The following is a 21,319-nucleotide window of genomic DNA, read 5'->3' as shown; positions in this document are numbered from 1 at the left end:
GAGCTTCGTTATTAATCTGATTACTTTTACTAAGTCTGTTTAATCTCTCGATTCCCTTCACCATTTCTACTTTTACTAAGTCTGTTTAATCTCTCGATTCCTTTCCCCATTTCTACTTTTACTAAGTCTGTTTAATCTCTCGATTCCCTTCACCATTTCTACTTTTACTAAGTCTGTTTAATCTCTCGATTCCTTTCCCCATTTCTACTTTTACTAAGTCTGTTTAATCTCTCGATTCCTTTCCCCATTTCTACTTTTACTAAGTCTGTTTAATCTCTCGATTCCTTTCCCCATTTCTACTTTTACTAAGTCTGTTTAATCTCTCGATTCCCTTCACCATTTCTACTTTTACTAAGTCTGTTTAATCTCTCGATTCCCTTCACCATTTCTACTTTTATTTAATTTCAAGAAAGTCATCAGACTGAGAACAAAGCCAACTTTAAGAAATACTTTATTCTTTCTTTTTGAAGGAAAGGAAAGGAAAACTTTCACTTCTCTCTCCTATTTCATAAAATATGCAAAAGTAAGATAAATTCTGAAAAAAAAAATTCATTAAATTTAGCCATATTCTGAAGAAATCACAAACACAATGATATTTAATACATAACACTTTTATCATCCAAATACAACACAAAGTACAGTATTTCAATATCATTCTGTTTTGAAGGGTTTTTTTGAGGGGTGGGGTAAAAAATATTATACTTCAGGTTTATGCAGTTCACTCACGCAAAACTTTTTTTTCATTCAACTCAAATGTCCCACTGATTTATTTCTTTACTGTGTACACATACATTATAAGTTCAGTTTTACATATCAGATACTTTGTCAGAGCCACCTGGATATTCTCTCACATTTAGCTTTATTTGGCAAAATTGTTCAGAAATATTGCACTCCTCTCGACTTTGCAGTCCTCCTGACTAAAAATGAACAACTGACAACTTTTACTCTTAGAACCAAAAGAGGAAATATTGCCTATTACTGTCGCATTACTTGTTTTTGTGACAGTGGGTCAGAAATGCTAGTTTCAAAACTCCAAAATTAGGTGAAATTTTTCAAGAAATTTGCACTTGTCTTCAGAATACTCATTATTTATTGAAGTGATTAAACCTTGTGAAATATTATTTTTTCAGGGTCTTTCCACAATCCACACTTGAAAGTACTGTCTTTCTTTGAACTGACATCTGTCAAAATAATATATATATATTACTATTACAACCAGACTATTTTGACATTTTGCAATAATGCACAATTTATAGAATTATTGAAAATCAAATATATTGATGCAATCCAACTGTCATCTGGGAATTTGTCCTCCATATCGACTCGACTTCTGTTTTTTACATAGATCAGTTAGTTTTTATGATCAATGTGTATGTTGTGTTTCTGTAGATACATACCTTGTTGTTTCATATATGTAGATTGACTATATCAATAAATGGGAATACAACAAATTTCAAACTTAAAAAAACTCCGAAAATAAATATGTCAGACTAGATGTAAGGATTTCAGTTAGAACTGAATAAACGGGGAAATCGTCCCCTACGTCGACTTCTGTTTTTTTTACATTTATAGATCAGTTAGTTTTTATGATCGATGTGTATGTTGTATTTCTGTAGATACATACCTTGTTGTTTCATATATGTAGATTGACTATATCAATAAAGGGGAATACAACAAATTTCAACCTTAAAAAATTCTAAAAATAAATAAGTTGGATGTATATGGGAGGGTTAGTTATAACTGATATAATAACATATCAACAATCTAATATATTTTCAGTTTTTTATTTTGTATTATAACCATTTTTAGAGAATTTTGGGATGTTCATATTTTCTTCAATCATTTATATTATCATGTTATTAGATCAAAGAAAAAATTTCAGCATGACCTTAAAAATTGTAATTTGCAATTTAAAGGAGCACTGGCTGAGTTTAGACGGTTTTTACTTTGGTTAGTAATACAAAATACTTTACATAAAACTAATCAAGTACAATGTTTAGTATTTACAATGATTCATGTAGCTGTGATGTGTCACTTTTTACCAACCATCCAACTCGTGTTGTTCATGTAATGACAGGGATTTCCTCAGATTTGTTGATACGTACCAACAATTATGTCATAAAATCTTTCATATATTATATCTAAATACCAGGATTGAGTTATACCAGTATCAAATAACGAATGAGTGTGCTTCAGTAAGTAGAATACAATATGTAACACCTCGTAGGCAACAAAAATTATGTCCAAAAACCGTCCCTTTAATAACAATGATAAAATTATAAATATAAATACCAATAAATAGTTTTGATAGTGATATCGGAATAAAAAGAATGATACACTAAATGTTTAACTACCACTTATTTTCAGAATGAATAAATGTGATATTCACATGTTTTAAAAATATATAATATATATATATAATAATAATAATAATAATGTTGTTTTTTATATAGCACTTTCCCACTCTGTGCTCAAAAAGCTCTTTACAATTATTACCCCTAGTACTGATCAATCTATAGCGGCACAACTGCCCTTTACTTCCTCAACTCCCTGGGGGAGGGGGGGGGGGGGGGGGGGGGGGGGCATAGGATTAAAGCATTCACATTGTAACCTCTATCCTACCAGGTCCCCAATTATACATGTAGCTGGGTTGACTGAGGCACAATGGAGGCTTCAAATAACAAATGATATCACCTGTATGTACAGGAATTCCCTTCACATCTATTTCATATATTCATCTTGTAAGATAAAATTATGACTCTAACCCAATGAGTTGTAGTTGAAAAGGAAGGTACTGTAAATCTAGTAGATATTTTCACTACTAGAAAATTTGCATTTCTGGGTTCTTCAACTAGTTCTCATTTAAAACTAATTTTTACTAATTACCAGACTAGTAAATCATGTTTATATGTACAAAAAGGCATGTTAGTCACTTAAGCAATAACCCCCGCCGAAGGCGGGTATACACGAGATTTTGGAACAATTCGCGACATATAGCACGAGCCGAATGGCGAGTGCTATATGGAGCGAATTGTACCAAATTCGAGTGTATACCCGCCTTCGGCGGGAGTTATTGCTATTATATTATATCAAAATGTGTGTATATTTCTTTTAAATGTGATTCTGTAGTTATTTATATGCCCGAAAAGGCGAATTCGCACGTACAGAAAAAGATCGTCGGTAATAGATCGTCGGGAACGAGCATATTTTAATGAGTGGATACGTTCATGTAGCCCCCACACACACTGCATGAACCCAACCCATACACTGCATTGCAATGCATTGCATTGCATTGATAAATTACTTTATTTACATCATATAATGCATAACGAAAACGCGTTGAAAACTAGCAACAAAGAAAAGGGGGCAAGAGGTCAAAGGAAGTAACAATTTTGTTTGGATATTTTCATAAGAACAATACAATCTTGTACACTGCTAAAAATAGATGTCTCGGCGTTGAATCGGAGAAAGCGTGAGACAATAAATCAGAGACGCGACATTACACAGTTTACTTTAATTTAATGGGTAACAAATTGAACATTGACTGAACCTGAAAATTTACAGTTTCGAAATAATCCTGACGCACCTTGACTGATGGTTAAAAGTTGAATCGGTGTTGCTTGATTCAACGCGTAACGAGAATAGGACGCTGAGACGGCTCGTTGCATGGGGAGAACTTGTACCTTATCAGTGATGTTGAAGCCACTGATCGATCGTTGCTTTCGATCGCAAGGTCATCAGTGGAATTATTTGGACTACTGTAACCCAAACTATTGTACAGGATACCTGACACACCTTTACTCTGGGGAAGTGTTAACTTATTAGTATAAGAACGAACACATTCAGCTTGTATGTACTATTCATATGCTAGTTTAGGGGCCCATTTTACCACTGCCAGCCGTGGTAAAATGGGATTTTACCACAGTTATTATCCAATCAGAATGGCGCATAGTAGCATGATATAATATAATACATATTTTTGCATTTTTGTCATCAAGCGAAACAATTGAAAATAAGTCTTTAGCAACAATTTCCATGTTTACAGTTTAACTTGAAGAAAGAAAAAATACCATAAAATAGTAATACCAGCCATATGAGCATTATTTTATGTCAAAATCAATAAATTTATATGTTTTAGTACACTTATACAAAATAAAAATTTTTAGTAGAATGTTACAGACAGATTTGTTCACCTGAGAGACCCATCAGACGTCTATCAAACCTATGTTCATGGTTTAATACCGTTACCATGACAATTTGACAAGCAATACTGTAAGTTATTATGCTGATTACACGAGTCCATCAACCTACATCCTGGTAGGTCAACTGTGTAATACAGCTAAGATGTATGTAATGGGTTGGTCACATTTTACAACATGTAGGCCTATATGGTGACTATTAAATCTACATTAACACTAATACGTAGGAATTTACTACTTGGATTGGCAATCAATAAAGTTGTAAACAACGAATGCTGAATACACTTGGTTGTTATGATTCCATTCCTAGCCTTGTATATACCGTATTTTATTGTCAATTGTATTATACCTGAACTAGACACTCACACAGAAAAAAATAAATAAATAAAAAATCTACCTACCCCATCTATTCTAAAATTGAGTGTAATCAGAACCAAATAATTTTTTTTATTATAAGATGCATAATTATCTTCAGTTATGGACAGAAAATAAAGACACAGCCACATAAATCATTTCATCTTGTTATTTTTTATCTTGAAATTTTAATCCAAAGGTTATACAGCCCAACATGTATACATTTGTATTTCTGTATATTCTGTTAATGCTTGTATGTTGGGCATGTGTTTATGTAACTTCCTAAAATAACGAGTACTTCTCTTTGTATTATAAACCTAATTTTTAATACATGTAAGTGCAAGCTATAATGATGGCAATTCATTGAATTTACCAGGAATAAATTTTCTGAATTTTTTGGAACTGTCATATATTCTGTCACTTTTTTTTTATCAATATTAGCATGAATTCTGAAGTGTAAATTCCTCTGGAGAATTCAAAATCGGGTATGGAAATATCATTCCTGTCAGACTTTGAAGTGTATGCAGACCATGTGAATGAATCAAATACAAAATCTATTTTAACAACAGAAACACAGCAAGGATAAACAACTTAACCTTTTTAGTTTAAGGACACAGGTTCAACAAGAGTTTGAAAAGAAAAAAAAACCATCTCTATTGTGCACTTATAGATAATTTGATACTAAAATCATCCTTTTGTATCTGACTAATAATCTCTCATTACTTTGAGAGTAAAAAGTAGTGACAAGGATAATGATTTTGACATTCAGAGATGTAAAGTGGAAAGGAAACCATTACTGTTAACACAACTGAGATTTCTAAATGACAAGATAAGGCCTAAAAAAAATTATTGTTTGGTTCTGGTTACCCGACCCCCACCTAGCTTTTCACTGCCGACCCTAAACCCTTTTTACGCATTCGAGAAAAAAATAATAAAATCGCAAAAAATTGTGAAGTCTCATGAGAAATAGTGGATGTGGAAACTTAACTACCATCAACTAAAAAAGATACTCTGATAGTCTGTTCTTCCAATCTGTAATGACTTTACATCTGATAGGAAGAAAATTTAGCATAACTGGAACCACTCTATTTTATTTATTAGGCCTCAGTATTTTTTTTTTCTCTTCTCTGTCATTATGTATAGTATATTGTTATATTGTATGATACAGTGTAGAATAGCACTATTCAATCCCATAGATACTTTACAAAAAGTTGATAAATTCAAAATGAAATAAAATTCCGTACAAAATTAAATTCTTTTCGAAATCCACCTTTAGTATTCTGAATAATCACATCAATTCTTTTTCCTATGCAACGATTTTTAAAAGAGTATCTGAACTGTCTGTCAATGACAGATCATGAATAGTTCACACACTGATTTGTCCTGACAGATCCTGAAATAGTTTACATCACTGTTGCTAGGAAACCCATCCAAACATTCCACTCATCTCCATCATCCCAATTATGTGGGATGGACTAATTTTCTACTATCTTATAGAAATCATTAAAATGAAGTGGACCAAGAAATGGATGTCATTATGTCTAATTGTAATACATCTAAGTTCTACACCAATCAATGTTCATGGTCTCTGGGCTCATATCAAATGAAAATTTCAACTCACCAAGTCAATGAGAAATGACTATAAAATCTCCATATAACATTTAATGTATGTCTATTTCTTGGACGACAAGACAACTTGTTTTGACTGTGAGTAGAAATTTTCACTGGATCTAAATTGTGGTATGATATACTACTTTATTATAACATCAACATTGTAAACTTTGAACAAAAAATTAAAGAACATACATTATTACAATGAGATGTATTAAACACTGAAGTAAAACACTTTCTGTATGTGCTACACTTGTTTATAGCATTCATATCAAGTGTAAAAGTATACTGTTTCATTTACTAATACAACGATTAACACTGAAGTAAAGCACTTTCTCTATGTGCTACACTTGTTTATAGCATTCATATCAAGTGTAAAAGTATACCGTTTCATTTGGTTTATTTACAAGCCTAGAGCATGTGGCCTTTCTAATGTGGTCAATTAACAAATGAAACAGTATACTTTTACACTTGATATGGATGCTATAAATGATTGCGCTACATACAGAAAAATGCTTTACTTTGGTGTTATGGGTTGTACTTGATATGGATGCTATAAATGATTGTGCTACATACAGAAAATGCTTTACTTTGGTGTTATGGGTTGTACTTGATATGGATGCTATAAATGATTGTGGTACATACAGAAAATGCTTTACTTTGGTGTTATGGGTTGTACTTGATATGGATGCTATAAATGATTGTGCTACATACAGAAAATGCTTTACTTTGGTGTTATGGGTTTTACTTGATATGGATGCTATAAACGATTGTGCTACGTACAGAAAATGCTTTACTTTGGTTGTTTTAATGGGCACTGAAGAAATTACATTAAAGGCGAACGGTGAGTTTAGGATTAAAACTTAAATGTATAAAACAGTTGTCTGACAGAGTTATACAAAACCTTGGTGCAGAACAAAAACTGGTCCCATATAATAATATGACCTGGGATTGAAACATGGCCCTTTAAAGGGCAAATTGGGATTACGATTAGAATGTAGGAGTGAAAAAGTTTTCTTGTAAAGCTAGAGAAAAAATTGGTCTAGAACACAAGAATAATCCCATGTAATCTTTATGGTGTCAATGATAAGATAACATTAATGTGAGAATGTGGGATTGATACCTTGGCCTTTACACATACTATTGTTCATCTTTTACAAAATAAATCTTGCAGTCTCTTCCATAACAGTTTTAAGATTACAGTGCATCTATTAATTCTTCTCTTATATAATGTTTTTTTTTAATTGTCATACTCACAAACTATTTGATCCACAAGAAAAGAACATTCAAGATATCTTGACGTTAATAACTAAACTTCAAAAACAAAAACCACACTTTCACAATCCAAATTTTTAATATCACAATCAACTGATAATATATTGTATGGTCTGCCATTGTATCTGACACCTGTTGGATTCAGAGCCTTAATAATACTAATTATGATGGTTTCTTTACAGCACTTTAACATGCTATACTCAAAGTGCTTTACAATTATTATAGTACTCATGGCATTGGAGCTATAGCGGCACAATGGCCCATTTACTTCCTCAACTCCCAGGGAGCACTGTAAAAACTGGCATCTCTTGGTAAACAATGACCAAACCATCTGAAGTATAATACTTAGCTAGTAATAAAATTCAGCACACATCTATATTGTTTCAATTAAAAACTAAAAAATAATATTTCTTATTCAAATTGTCTTTTTTAAATATACTTGAATTATAAATAATAAAGAAAGTAATGTAATTATTCTGATTATTAAAATCTAGAACTGAAGACAATAAACTTCTTGCATCTCACATAATAATTTCACAACCTCACTAAAGTATTGGGACATACACATGTCAACTATAATGGGATGAGCTTTGTGCCAATTAAGTTTGAATGAAATTCACTTTTGCATATTAGAGTTATACCTGGACATGGTCATATGGAGAGACATGCAGATGGTTGGACCCCATTTCATCCAATAGCAACCCATCCCCACCCCATTCCCACCCCATGCCCACCCCCACCCCCACCCATTCCCACCCCCATCCCCATTCCCACCCCATTCCAACTTTTGTTTGCTGAAGACTAAATATGTCAAACAATTGACTTAATTTCACAAATAATTGAAGTAAAAATACTACCACTAATTCCCATCTAAATCTAAATCCGATAGAAATAATCAAATGCTAGTAATAATTTGTTTTCAAATAAATATGAATGCCACACCCAATCCCAAAGGCTCACACAGTTTTCTGATGTCAACACATACATCTTAAGTTCATACCATCCAAACACGGATCCATACAATCTCTGACTTATAATTGCTAGACTTCAAGCTGACAGAATCCTTGCAGACATAAAAGCTGTTTATTGAAGTCTTATCAAACTAATCTAATCTAATACACAAATCATCTATAATTTAAATCACTACATTTTATGGAAGGGTTTTGAATTATGCCGATAGCGCCATGATGCCTATTTTTTAGAATGTGATATCTCGTCCTGATTATTTTATAACTTGCATGTGTCTTACGTCAGTCAGATTTGAAGTAATCTTATCAATGTTTTAAGATGTTGTCTCTGCTATGACTTACAAATATCAATCAAATCTATATTGAAATGTATTAAAGTAGCTAGTATACATTGTGCAAAAGGTTTTATAGCGTCTTGTTAGATCTTACAGCTAAGTGATGTAGGTGCAGTGTTTCACTCATGGGACATTAATATTCCAACCATACTGCATGATCACAGTAAACTGATAAGTACAAAGCTTTATAATGTATCAATTCAAAATAAAAAGGTGACTGACTGCAGACACACTGAGTAACATGATGTTTTCTCTAATAAACAATTTTCATTGCTAGACTTGAAATAAAGTTAGCTGGCTAATAACAGACGTGTATATCATACATGTGTACCATCACAAACTAATATGTTAAGACATTCATGGTTATCTTTTCATGTCTCATAGCTGGTAAACTTTTTTTGACTGTCACAAAATAAACATATTTCAGAGAAGAGATACAGGTGATATTTTTATACCCGATTTTGAATTCTACAGAGGGATTTACATTTTAGAGTTCATTCTAATATTTATCAAAAAAGGTACTTAATTAAGGTGTGATAGTACAAAAAAAATTCAGGAAGTTCATTCCAGGTACTAATTAAATTCAATGAACAAAGGGTATCATTAATGTGATTACTGGTTACATTTACAAGGACTTTCTAGGATATTGACTTCTGTTACAGACAACAGGTATAGATCCTTTATTTGTTAACATTTCATTGTTTTCAATCTTTCTGTTTTTGTACTTTGCTACATTTCTCAATACTAATCACAATGAATTTACCATATCTATCAACACAATGTTAACTTTCTACACTAAATAACTTTGAAAATTAGATTCACAAATTTCTATTTGATATTAACAGCTTTCCTTCAGCATTCACTGTAAAGGTAATTGGCCTCAGATAAATATCAGTAGAGCTAAAGACCTGAAGAGTTTACGGTTGCCATGGCAACAGTCTACAGGACACCTTGAGAAGGTATAATGGAATATAAATCATAAGATCTTTATGACGACAAACCACTAAAACTTTGTCTGATTAATAAATTAAATGTTAGTAATACCTGGCTTCCTTATGAGTTTTGTGTACCGTCTATTTATTACATCACCATTAAATTTGATATTTTTTTACATTAGACTGATTCAAGTGGCCATCTTCCAATTAAATTATGCATCTTTACAATATAATAATGTCAAACTTGACAAATTAAATGCTGGTGCAACAAGCTTCCCGAGATCTCTAGCATTCTCTTAATTACCATGGCAACTCATTAAAATTTGATATTTCTTAGACTGTCCAAACAGACCAGTTCAAGTGGCTGACTCTTTCAATTATAAATAAACACCTTCGTTATAGAACAGTGTAATACACTGTATAATTACTTTAAGGTGACACTACTTCATGTCTCATTAACCTAGTTACTAAGTTTAACCAGGTTGTGCTTTCAACACCAACATGGAAACAAAGACTGAATCAAATACACATTTTCATTACTCAATACAGTCCTTATGTATAAGGCCTAAAAAAAAATAATTGTTTGGTTCCAGTTACCAAACCCCACCTAGCTTTTCACTGACGACCCTAAACTTTTTTTTATGTATTCAAGAAAAAGATAATAAAATTGCAAAAATTGTGAAGTCTCATGAGAAATAGTGGATGTGGAAACTAAAAGACAAAATAAAACTATTCTTCCAATCTGTAATGGCTATACATCTGATAGGTAGAAATAAACAGCTTGGAGACCATTTGGAAAACAATGGAAAACCTGAACTAGAAACTCAAACATGAAAAAAAAATAAAATAAAATAAAATAAAATAATAAAATCTACCTAAACCCACATATTCTGAAATTGAACAATTAATTTCTTGAATACACAATTTTTTTTATTAGACGGAAATGAAGACAGAAAATTATTTTACATCGACTTAGAATTTTCCTCCATTACAGTCATCTCCAAATGATGACAACGACAAATTGATAATTTATTTTTTTGATAAAATTTAAAACTGAACTATAGCTTCAGACACATATGATTGACAGACACACTTAATCTGAATTATTCTTACAATTACACAAACATAATTGTAGTAATATACAACTTTATAATATTTCAGAGGTATGATTCTGATCTGATATGTTGTACTCAAACACTCCAATCACTAAATAAACAGTGAAAATGTCATGTTTTTATCTTCTCAAGGGTAACTTTTATGTTAAAATCACAGCTGTTCACATTATTATGAAAGAAACTATTGACACAATACCGAATGTAAATAAAGAACTATTAAAAGTATATATGTATATATATCATAGGATAAAAGACAACAGTGCACTGAACCACACGAAAAAAACAACCCCTCTTAGCTTGATATCAAAGTTCAGTTTAGGTTCAGAATTTTGAGATTATTCAGTGAGACCTACTTGCAGTCATATCAAAGATTAGTTATTTACAAAATATGAAAGTGTATTAATGTGACTGTGAATTAATAGACAAACTGTGAAAGTGATTTATGAATGTGAATTAATTTCCATTCACAAAGATTGAATCTTTTTAATTTCACTGTCAAAATACAAGCTGACTCTGTGGCAATATTTGAAGTTGAATGAATATTGTTGAATTAAAGTGTGCTAAGGCTTATGTTAGCAAAGGTAATATCACTTTGTTGATGCACAAACCATTTATTTTAATTAGATTTTGGCTAACATTGTTATGAGAAGGAACATTTAAACCTGTACATTTGGTTTATATTGTGTTTGTTCTTCAACCACTGAGATATCACACTGTACAGACTCAGTGAATATGGTAATTAAACTATGGCAATGCTCAGCCTTCATTTTCAAAGCCCTACAAACTGTACAATACACAGTGTTTTTCGCTAAGGGCAAAACAAGTAGATAAAATCTACCATGGTTCCCAAGTCATTTTACATGGGTCCCTACCAGTGTTTTTGTTAAGGGTAGTAAAATCTACCATGGTTCCCATGTCATTTTACCTGGGTTCCCGAACAAAATTGCCATAGAATATCTTTTAACTCTGTAGAGTGTCTTTCCTTTTGATAAGTGCTGATTGATATACCTATGAATTGATATGATAACCTTGTTATCAAGATACTGAATGAGTTTGAAGGTGTGACCATTTGAGGAAAATTTTGATGATGCAGAGATACCACCCTACTGTCATTATAATTATATATCAATGACAGCTTATATCAACATTTCACAATAATAGTTTAGTTTGTGTTTGTACATGGATCTATTATTATAGGTCTATGGTCTATGTTCACTAGTAACCCAATAGCTGGTCTTCTTCCTGTATGGTATCATTACGACTTAGAAACCATGTTGACATCCAGACTATCCAATAGCTGACTTGCCGTCATTGTACTAAGACTATACTCATGTCAAATGTATGGCAGGGTACTTCACCCATTGTACTACACTGCACTTACAAACATGCATACAACTTGAATAAGTATGTTTACAGATAGCAGCTGGCATCTCTTGCTATGCATTACCTTTTTAATGTTGATTTTTTTAAGCCTTCCTTTATTCTGATATGTATCAGTATTTTGCCAAGGATTTTGGAACCCAGGTAACAGAGAGCAGCATAGTTTCCAATACACTATGTACAGGAATTTTATTTTGGAACCCTGGTATTGAAACTCCCTGGTTAACAAAACACTGGTAGGGTACCAGTTGTAAAATGACAGGGTAACTCAGGTAGATTTTACCTACTTACCACCCTTAACAAAACAATGGTACGGAAGCCAGGTAAAATGACTGGGGAACTCAGGTAGATTTTATCTGCTTACCACCCTTAACAAAACAATGGTACAGAAGCCAGGTAAAATGACTGGGGAACTCAGGTAGAGGTAGGGAACCCCAATAAGCTGAGAGCGGAACTTGGGTAGATTTTACCTACTTTCCACTCTTAAGCAAGCTTTGGTAGGGAACCCTTTTAAAATGACAGGGTAACTCAGATACATTTTACCTACTAAATACAACCCCTAACCAAACACTGGTACATGTAGGGAACCCATGTACATTTTACCCACTTATATTGCCCTTAGCAAAACACTGATCCTGTGATTTAATTCCAACAGAGTAAATCAGATCCATGTGACATTAAAGAAATCATGGCATGTAGATATTGAAAGCAGCAGTGTCTAAACAATCTGCCTCAAGATATTTTTTTTCCATTTCCTTAGGATTGTAAAAAAATAACATATTAGAAATTTTATCAAACCTGAACATACAGGCTATACATTTTAAACTCTATGTTTGCATGAATTTTAGTGTAGTTTCTTCTAAGTTTTGGTTTAGTGGGACCTACTTTATTGTTTTGATATTTCTCCTCTTTTTGACTTACCTTTCTTTATAATTTGATTCTGAATCCATGCTGATACGACATGACAGGTTATTTTGACAAATCCCAATTTATGTATTAAATAGTTTGAATTCTTTTGCTTGCAATAATTAATAGACCTTAAAGTCCCTTATTCACAATATTTAAGACATTTTCATTGTCTGATAAAAAACAACAACAGACAGAAACCCCTTAATGTGGGTAAAATTGACTGAACAAGTTTTTTATTCTGTGTGGCCCAATTTGCATATAACATATTGATTTTTTTTAATTGCTTCACCTAACATGTTTTATTGTGTTTGAAGTTTACCGACAAACTGTTTTTATGTGTTTTTACACAATATCAAATAGCTACTTCAATGGACAGATGTTCCCTAATTTCAATTAGCACCAAAACTATGCAATTTATTACCATATATTTAGAAACAGTTGTAGAAGTTATATTTCTGAGTTTTGCTAATGGCAGCTTTGGTTTTATCCTAAATTTTGTAAAGTTAAGAAGACTGTGAAAGTGAACACTTAGAAATTCAGGTATTGATATTAGAAAAGTGAGACTTATTAAGTCACCATTATATAGCTATGCCAGTCATGCGAAAACAACAACAAATGTTGACAACTCAATTTCTAAAACCAGGGGTGAAAGGTCAAGAGTCAAGGGTCAAAATGTTGGAATTCCACAGAAATACAAAGACCTTTGAGCTGTTTACATCCAAACTACATCAATGTCTTTGTTTCACTGTTTTTTAGATTTCATATTGCAATGACACTTCCATACAAATTTAGTCAAAATTGTTCACTTCTTCATTTTTCATTCATTATGCTGAATTGTTATGTTATAGAAATATAATGTGTCAGAAACCTTGGATAACAGCTCACATCAAAACTATGTTGACAGCTTTGTTAACAATTTTCAGATTTCAAATTCTAATATTTAATATTCTAATATTTAATTTCAAAATAGAAATTTAGTAAAAATTCTTCAATTTTTTTCTAAAATTATAGCTTTATTTTGCCTTGAAATAGTTGAAGCAACTGAACTGAACTGAAGTTGAAGCCAGTTTTGATAGTCACAACACTAGTTGACTATTATTTTGTGCTAATAAATGTTTTGCAAAAATGAAATTCAAATGTTAATGTTACTATAAACTTTCCATTAAAATTCTCACACTGAAATCTTTTCACATTTTATTACAATATTTATCACATTTTAGAAATACCATATTTTCCATTTCATTACAATGAAATGAGCCATTACATGTATAACAGAAGACGTTAAAATTAGTGTCAATAAAATTTGGTGGATTTTGACATCAATAGTTTTTATCCGTGAAAGTGGCTACTCAGCATTATCGGTGACTAACACGAGAGACCACACCCTAACTAACTTCTATCTGTATAGAATTATCCCACGAAACTTTCAAAATCTCTCTGTCCATTCAACTACATATACTTTCATTGATTCCATATACTCTAATTGGATAAACAAATTTCCTGTGGCTCTAAATTATTGATTGTGTTCCCTGATCCAAATTGAAGTCGTGCACTACTACTAACATGATATTATTGTAATATTGACTTGATTTTTCATACAGTTTAGAATGTCTAACACTATTTGTTCAAAAAATAAATTTGTGATATAATTTGTTTGTCATGCCATTATTTACTACTTGCCATTAATTTGTGTTGCTAGATTTTTTAATCATGGTATTTCTATTTATGTATATCAGGTTTTTTTTTCTTTCCACAGACATTCCATAAAATATGACCCTAAATTCCCAAGTATGACCAAATATTTTTTTTATGATTCTGGATTTTGATGCAGAACCACTGCAATAGGTAGAGTCTCTCATATTTATATCTATATCTTTTGCTTTTTTTCAAATTTATTGTGGTTCACACATATTTTGAAAACATTTTCTTGCGCCACATAAAACAGTTTAATGTCAGCAAAGATGCATATCTTCTAAGTAATCGATCATACTAATTTTTATTTAGCCTCAGTATTTATTTCCTCCTTTTTTTAAAAAAATAAAATGTTTCAGTCAATGACATCTAAATCAAGTTTATAAAAATGAATAATTAAAATAGCTATTACACTATGTCAAAATATTAATTTTAGTCTGAGTGATAAAGGAAATCCTTTTATTTTCACTTTGACTTCATAATTGACACACTCTTCCTGGCATTTATCAATCATTATCTTTACTGTTTTCATTTATATCAATACACAGGAAGAACTTCTATGAATATGTGATTTTTTTAAAGTCAACAGCTGCAGTTGAAGGACTAATATAATACAGAGCTGTACACCTATCTGTACATGAATAAAACTATTACAAGTTTTTTTCTTGACTAAATGATACCATCATCTGAGTCTGTCATTTTTGTTTGTGTATGTGACATTCTAAAATCTTTCATCACTCTAGTACAAGAGGCTGTAGATATGTGAAGTGTATTTCTTAAGGAGGTGCAATGAATCCTTGTCAACCAACAGGAAAAAATGTAAGAAGCCAGTTTTTTTCTGATGTGTGATTACCAAACCATGCACTTGAATGAACAGGTTTCCTTGATAGAATATGAGTGGTGTTCCTTATAATGATACCGGAGGTCATTGCTATGGCAACCACTTACCTTGTGCATGTATAAGATGGAGCGAGGCACACAGTGTGATGATAGTGATGAGACTGTAAATCAGGTCCGGCATGTCTAAGTGTAAATTGTTACCGTGGCAACTCAACCACCTAAAAGTACTGTGTTTGTGGTGTGTCCGATATTTATCTATATATTCCGGTTTCTTTCATTGGGGACTCACATATGGCCGAGTCCAGTGAAACATCAAAAACGACACGTGACAATCTGCGTCTGTGAAAAACAAATGCTGGTATTATCGTTTTGTACACATAAACAACATTCACGGTGTGTTCACTAATGTGAACTGATGGTTGGCACCAATTTCAATTTCGTAATCTAGTTTATCGCTGACTTAGAGTCTATCAAACAAAAGAACGTTGTCGTTGCTCGCTTTTACTATAGCAATCTGAATAAAGCCTGGTAGTTGACGCACGGCGTGGAACAAGAGCTCTTTATTCACAAGTGTCCCCTTTGAACTCGGGGACAGATGTTCAGGCCAGCCATCATCACTTCGCGCCGCGTACAAGAGATGATGTGCCCCATCACATCAAACGCCTTTCCGGTGCCTCTCACACACACACCGTTTTTGGTATCAAAGGTGTGTAACATTTTATGCTCATACCGAAGTATTTTTGCGATCTGAATCATGTCAATAAACGGCAACAGTAAAATATTCGCGACGTATCTGATATAATGTTTCCTCGTCACAAGTGTGCATTGATGCGTGGAGCTATGTGCGGTGTCGACATGCGATACCGTTACCTGAGAAATCGCTCGATGGACACTTTTCAAAATTAAAACCCACTTTCGTTAAAATTTGACTTGATAAACAGAAAAGCGTTCGATATTAAATTAATTCTGGTGTGCGAATATTCACACAACAGCGACTCCGTCCATGAATGTACATACGGAAGTACAATGCGAATGTGAGAGTACTTAAAATGCATCAACAACAGAACAAATGTGCACCAATGATTAAGTACATGTGATGAGATACTGACCTTCAAAATATTGACTCCCTCGGAAGGAAAATTGATAAATTATTTCCATCTACATTATCTATCAGTGTTATCCTGCCGTTCAGCGGTTGCGTTTTCAAAAATAGACAAGGCGCAGGTATAGAGCATCCGATACGTATACACTGTTGTTGACGATGGAGAGAAGTGAGCGAACAGTACGTACGTACGTGTATAGAAACGCACCACGCCTAACAGTGAATCTTTTATCATGCAAATGAGGCGCAAGTATGAGGCGGAAAGTGATACGTTTTACAGCATGTACAGTGTAACTTAACAATTAAAATATACAAGGAAAGGGTAACGAATGTCTAGTCTCGGGTTTTTTTAATTTGAAAGCGGTGAATTCTGTATTTTAAGGAGATCGAGAGATTATTGCTAAACATATCATTAATATATCGAACTGAAGGAATGTCAACTCGCCATCACCTCACCATATTTACGACTCGACGACACTGATTTGCCCGCTAGTTCTTTTTTCCGATCGAAGACTATAAAAGTTGTAAACAAACAGTAAAGTCATCAATTTGCGTAACAAAACACAACAAATAAATTGTAACAATGGAGATTGTGGTAATTTTAAGATAATAACTTGTGTAATAAACCCATTCACTGATTCAGTTCGCGCGGTTGTCACGGTCGGTGTCTCTTATCCCTGTTTTAATGGGATTCACAAGGTCTGTAATTTCTTACAAATGATGAGACGTACGGGAGGTTATTAGGTAGACAGAAATAGTGATAGGCACAGGCAGATATACAGAGAAACTCTGGTATTGATCATCGATACGTGTTCTTTGTGTTGAAATTTTACAAGGGCTGAATTTGGGGCATTTTCGACATTTCAAACGTCTGTAATTCAGGAAAAAATACAGAAGTTAAAAATAAAACAAGCTTACCAAAAAAAAAGAAGAAGAAGGAATAACTCACTGCTGGACGTTTTCATTAAACACTATATACATGGGAAAATCGAGAACCTTTTCTGATCTAGCCCGAGACTTGGCCTAGTGAAATCTCAAGAGCGCCCTCTACTACACCAAGGGCTTCCTTATGTCGTACCATCAATAACAGTATCTGCAATCTGTAACTGTACACATGTACGTTTGTCTGTGCATGTCTGTCTGTCTGTCTGTCTGTCTGTCTGTCTGTCTGTCTGTCTGTCTGTCTGTCTGTCTCTCTCTCTCTCTCTCTCTCTCTCTCTCTCTCTCTCTCTCTCTCTCTCTCTCTCTCTCTCTCTCTCTCTCTCTCTCTCTCTCTCTCTCTCTCTCTCTCTCTCTCTCTCTCTCTCTCTCTCTCTCTCTCTCTCTCTCTCTCTCTCTCTCTCTCCCCTCTCTCTCTACAGTAAATTTACGAGTTTCGTAATTGATTTCGTATTGATTTCCAATAACATTTCCTTGCCACCCAGTCCTGTCTCGCCACCGTTCAAATCAACGTCTCTCTGCTTCCAATCTCTCTTTGTCTCATTTTTATTTCTCATTCTTTATATCCCAGTCCCGTCTCTCTTCCGTCAAATTTTCTTCTCTCATCTGACATTTTTCTTCATTCTTTCTTTGTCCCATATATTTCTCGTTCCCCGTCAAATTCCTGTACATAATTTCTTCCTTTCTATTTAAATTTATCAATTTTCTATGAATAACTTATCGTTGAATTTTTAAATACACCTTCTTTTCATCTGACAATAACTTTTGCCGTTATTTCTATATCTATTTCACTTTCCTCTTCCTATAGTTCTGTACCTAAAGCATTATGTCGTTATAAGTTCTTCTCTCCTCCAAATATCACAGTCACTTATAACAAAGAACACACTGACATCAGATTTTGAGATTTGGACGGCTGATCATTGTAAAAAGTCGCACTGAATAAATAGAACTTGTACCAATTTAACCTAGGCCTTAAGCTTGTACCAATTTAACCTAGGCCTGCAAGCCAGTCATCTTAAACGTCTTCCAAACAGAAGCCTGTCAAATTCTGGTCTTAAAAACATGTTTCTGAAAGGTTAAAATTGTGACTGGTCTTTTACAGTTGACAAAATATGTATATGCATGGATACATTCATGTGAAGTTAATTCTTATTTTTTGTACCCAAATTCTACACTAGATCCAACGATAAAGGAAAAAGTCAAGACTGGCACATGTTCTCTGTCAACAATCCTGACCTTAATTTTATTGATATCCTTCAAGTTGACTTCTTTCATTTGCAGTTTATTAGTATACGTACATCTTGTAATCTCTGTTCTTACATATTGAGTAGAGCTACGTCCTTCTATAACTCCATCTTATATTTAAATGCTGGAGCACAAACAGTTTATATGTTTTTTTAGATGTCAATTGTTCTGCATTATTAAAAGGTACTCACATTATTCTACTTACTGTTGTATACTTGACCATCACTTGCAATGGGCTGAACTCAAACCTGGTATTGAGATATAACTTATAAGTAATCCGATGACGCAATTTATTATACGTATCATAAAATGTACAGAAACCCTCTATTATGCAATCAACAATTCTAACAATGTCAGAACATAAATTGTAATGAAGCATGTATCGACATTTACATTACACCACAGAGTAAACTGATGTTGTTTGTAAGTAATCTACATTACACCACAGAGTAAACCGATGTTGTCTGTAAGTAATTTACATTACACCACAGAGTAAACCGATGGTGTCTGTAAGTAATTTACATTACACCACAGAGTAAACCGATGTTGTCTGTAAGTAATTTACATTACACCACAGAGTAAACCGTTGTTGTCTGTAAGTAATTTACATTACACCACAGAGTAAACTGATGTTGTTTGTAAGTAATTTACATTACACCACAGAGTAAACCGATGTTGTTTGTAAGTAATTTACATTACACCACAGAGTAAACCGATGTTGCCTGTAAGTAATTTACATTACACCACAGAGTAAACTGATGTTGTCTGTAAGTAATTTACATTACACCACAGAGTAAACTGATGTTGTCTGTAAGTAATTTACATTACACCACAGAGTAAACCGATGTTGTCTGTAAGTAATTTACATTACACCACAGAGTAAACTGATGTTGTTTGTAAGTAATTTACATTACACCACAGAGTAAACTGATGTTGTTTGTAAGTAATTTACATTACACCACAGAGTAAACTGATGTTGTTTGTAAGTAATTTACATTACACCACAGAGTAAACTGATGATGTTTGTAAGTAATTTCCCGTAAGCTTATAAACTCAGCTTGTGTCACTTTTATAGTATAACTCTAATCTCTCGTACTTTGCTTCGAATTCTCGCACACATTTCTGCTATGCTGAGTCTTATATCGTATGGTATCTTAATGACTTCAACTTCCCTTTCTCTTCGCTTATCTCTTTTCTTTAGCCTTCTTAGGAAGCCTTCAGTATTTACAGTGGGCGCGGAGGAATGGGGGGGGTCATATTTTACAAACCTGTTCTCTAGGGAAGGTCATATTTTGCATTACAATGTTTGGGGAGGGTCACATTTTACAGTCCGTAGTTTTGTGACCAAATTGAAGATCCAATTATTGTAAATTTATATTTTAAGTATACTTGAAATGTACTTGACATTTCAAAGTATACTTTACCGTTTCATTTTGGTAAGGGTTGTTTTGTGTGTTTTGAGATGTGAAAGTGAGATGAGCACTCAACATTTATTTTTACGAGTACTTTACATGCCAAAATACAAAAAATTAAACTACATATATTGTTGGAAAATTGTTTAATAAAACGATGCATATTGTTGAGTGTACCATCTCACCTTATCACTCACACTGTCCGTGAATGTTGGTTAAAATATGATGATGATGGTAGCATTGATGATGATGATGATGATGATGATGATGATGATGATGATGATGATGATGATGATGATGATGTTGATGATGATGATGATGATGATGATGGTGGTGGTGGTGGTGGTGGTGGTGGTGATGGTGGTGATGATGATGATGATGATATAGTTTGAATGTCATAGAGAACACGGACAGTGATACAAGTACTGACTCAAGTAGTGACAGTGAGGCAGATTAGAGTGACACTGATAATGGCAATACTGAAAGTGAAGGTGATGATGATGACAATGATATCAGGGAACTTTTACGAGTGACCAGGTCAGGCAGAGTATGCACAACATGGAAAGCACGTTTTAGATACTAACTAGATTGTGTATGATTATAAGAGAAAGGTCACTAGTCTTTTACTGTTTTTCACTTTATATGTACAAATATTGCTTTGTAATACAGAATCAAAATCATTTAATTTGTATGTATACATATAATGGGAATATTGATTAACTTTCAGTATATGCAATTGTCATGGGGAGGGTCATGTTTTACAAAATGGGGCAGAGGGGAGGGTCACTTTTTACAAATGGGGAATGGGGGAAGGGTCGTGTTTTATTTAGCTTAACAAACCATATGTGATTTCCTCCGGCCCTCCCTCCTTGTAAATACTGAAGGCTCCCTTACTACTTTTGCTTCATTTCGCAGACTCTATATAAATATAAGATTGACTTAATGTTATGTTGTTTGTTGTTAAAGTTGGTCCCTTTTATCTTTTATCTTGATTATATGATTTCGAGA

The 21,319-nt window shown here is 33.2% G+C and overlaps 1 protein-coding gene across 1 annotated transcript in view; it reads right to left on the bottom strand.

The window, feature by feature from the left end:
- LOC144452180 (protocadherin-15-like) overlaps positions 1 to 16,862 on the bottom strand; it is a 107,338-nt gene extending 90,476 nt beyond the window's left edge. Inside the window, exons 1-2 of the mRNA XM_078143221.1 lie at positions 16,723 to 16,862; positions 15,722 to 15,952 (exon numbers count right to left, since the gene is read on the bottom strand). Coding sequence (XP_077999347.1) covers positions 15,722 to 15,794 — 73 coding nt within the window. The 5' untranslated portion in view covers positions 15,795 to 15,952; positions 16,723 to 16,862. The remainder of the gene's footprint in view (positions 1 to 15,721; positions 15,953 to 16,722) is intronic.
- Positions 16,863 to 21,319: the final 4,457 nt, after the last annotated feature.

The sequence above is a fragment of the Glandiceps talaboti genome, chromosome 22 (assembly GCF_964340395.1).
Source record: "Glandiceps talaboti chromosome 22, keGlaTala1.1, whole genome shotgun sequence".
NCBI classification, from domain to species: domain Eukaryota; kingdom Metazoa; phylum Hemichordata; class Enteropneusta; family Spengelidae; genus Glandiceps; species Glandiceps talaboti.
Note: the sequence above shows the minus strand (reverse complement) of the source record. Positions and strands in the feature narration are given on the sequence as shown.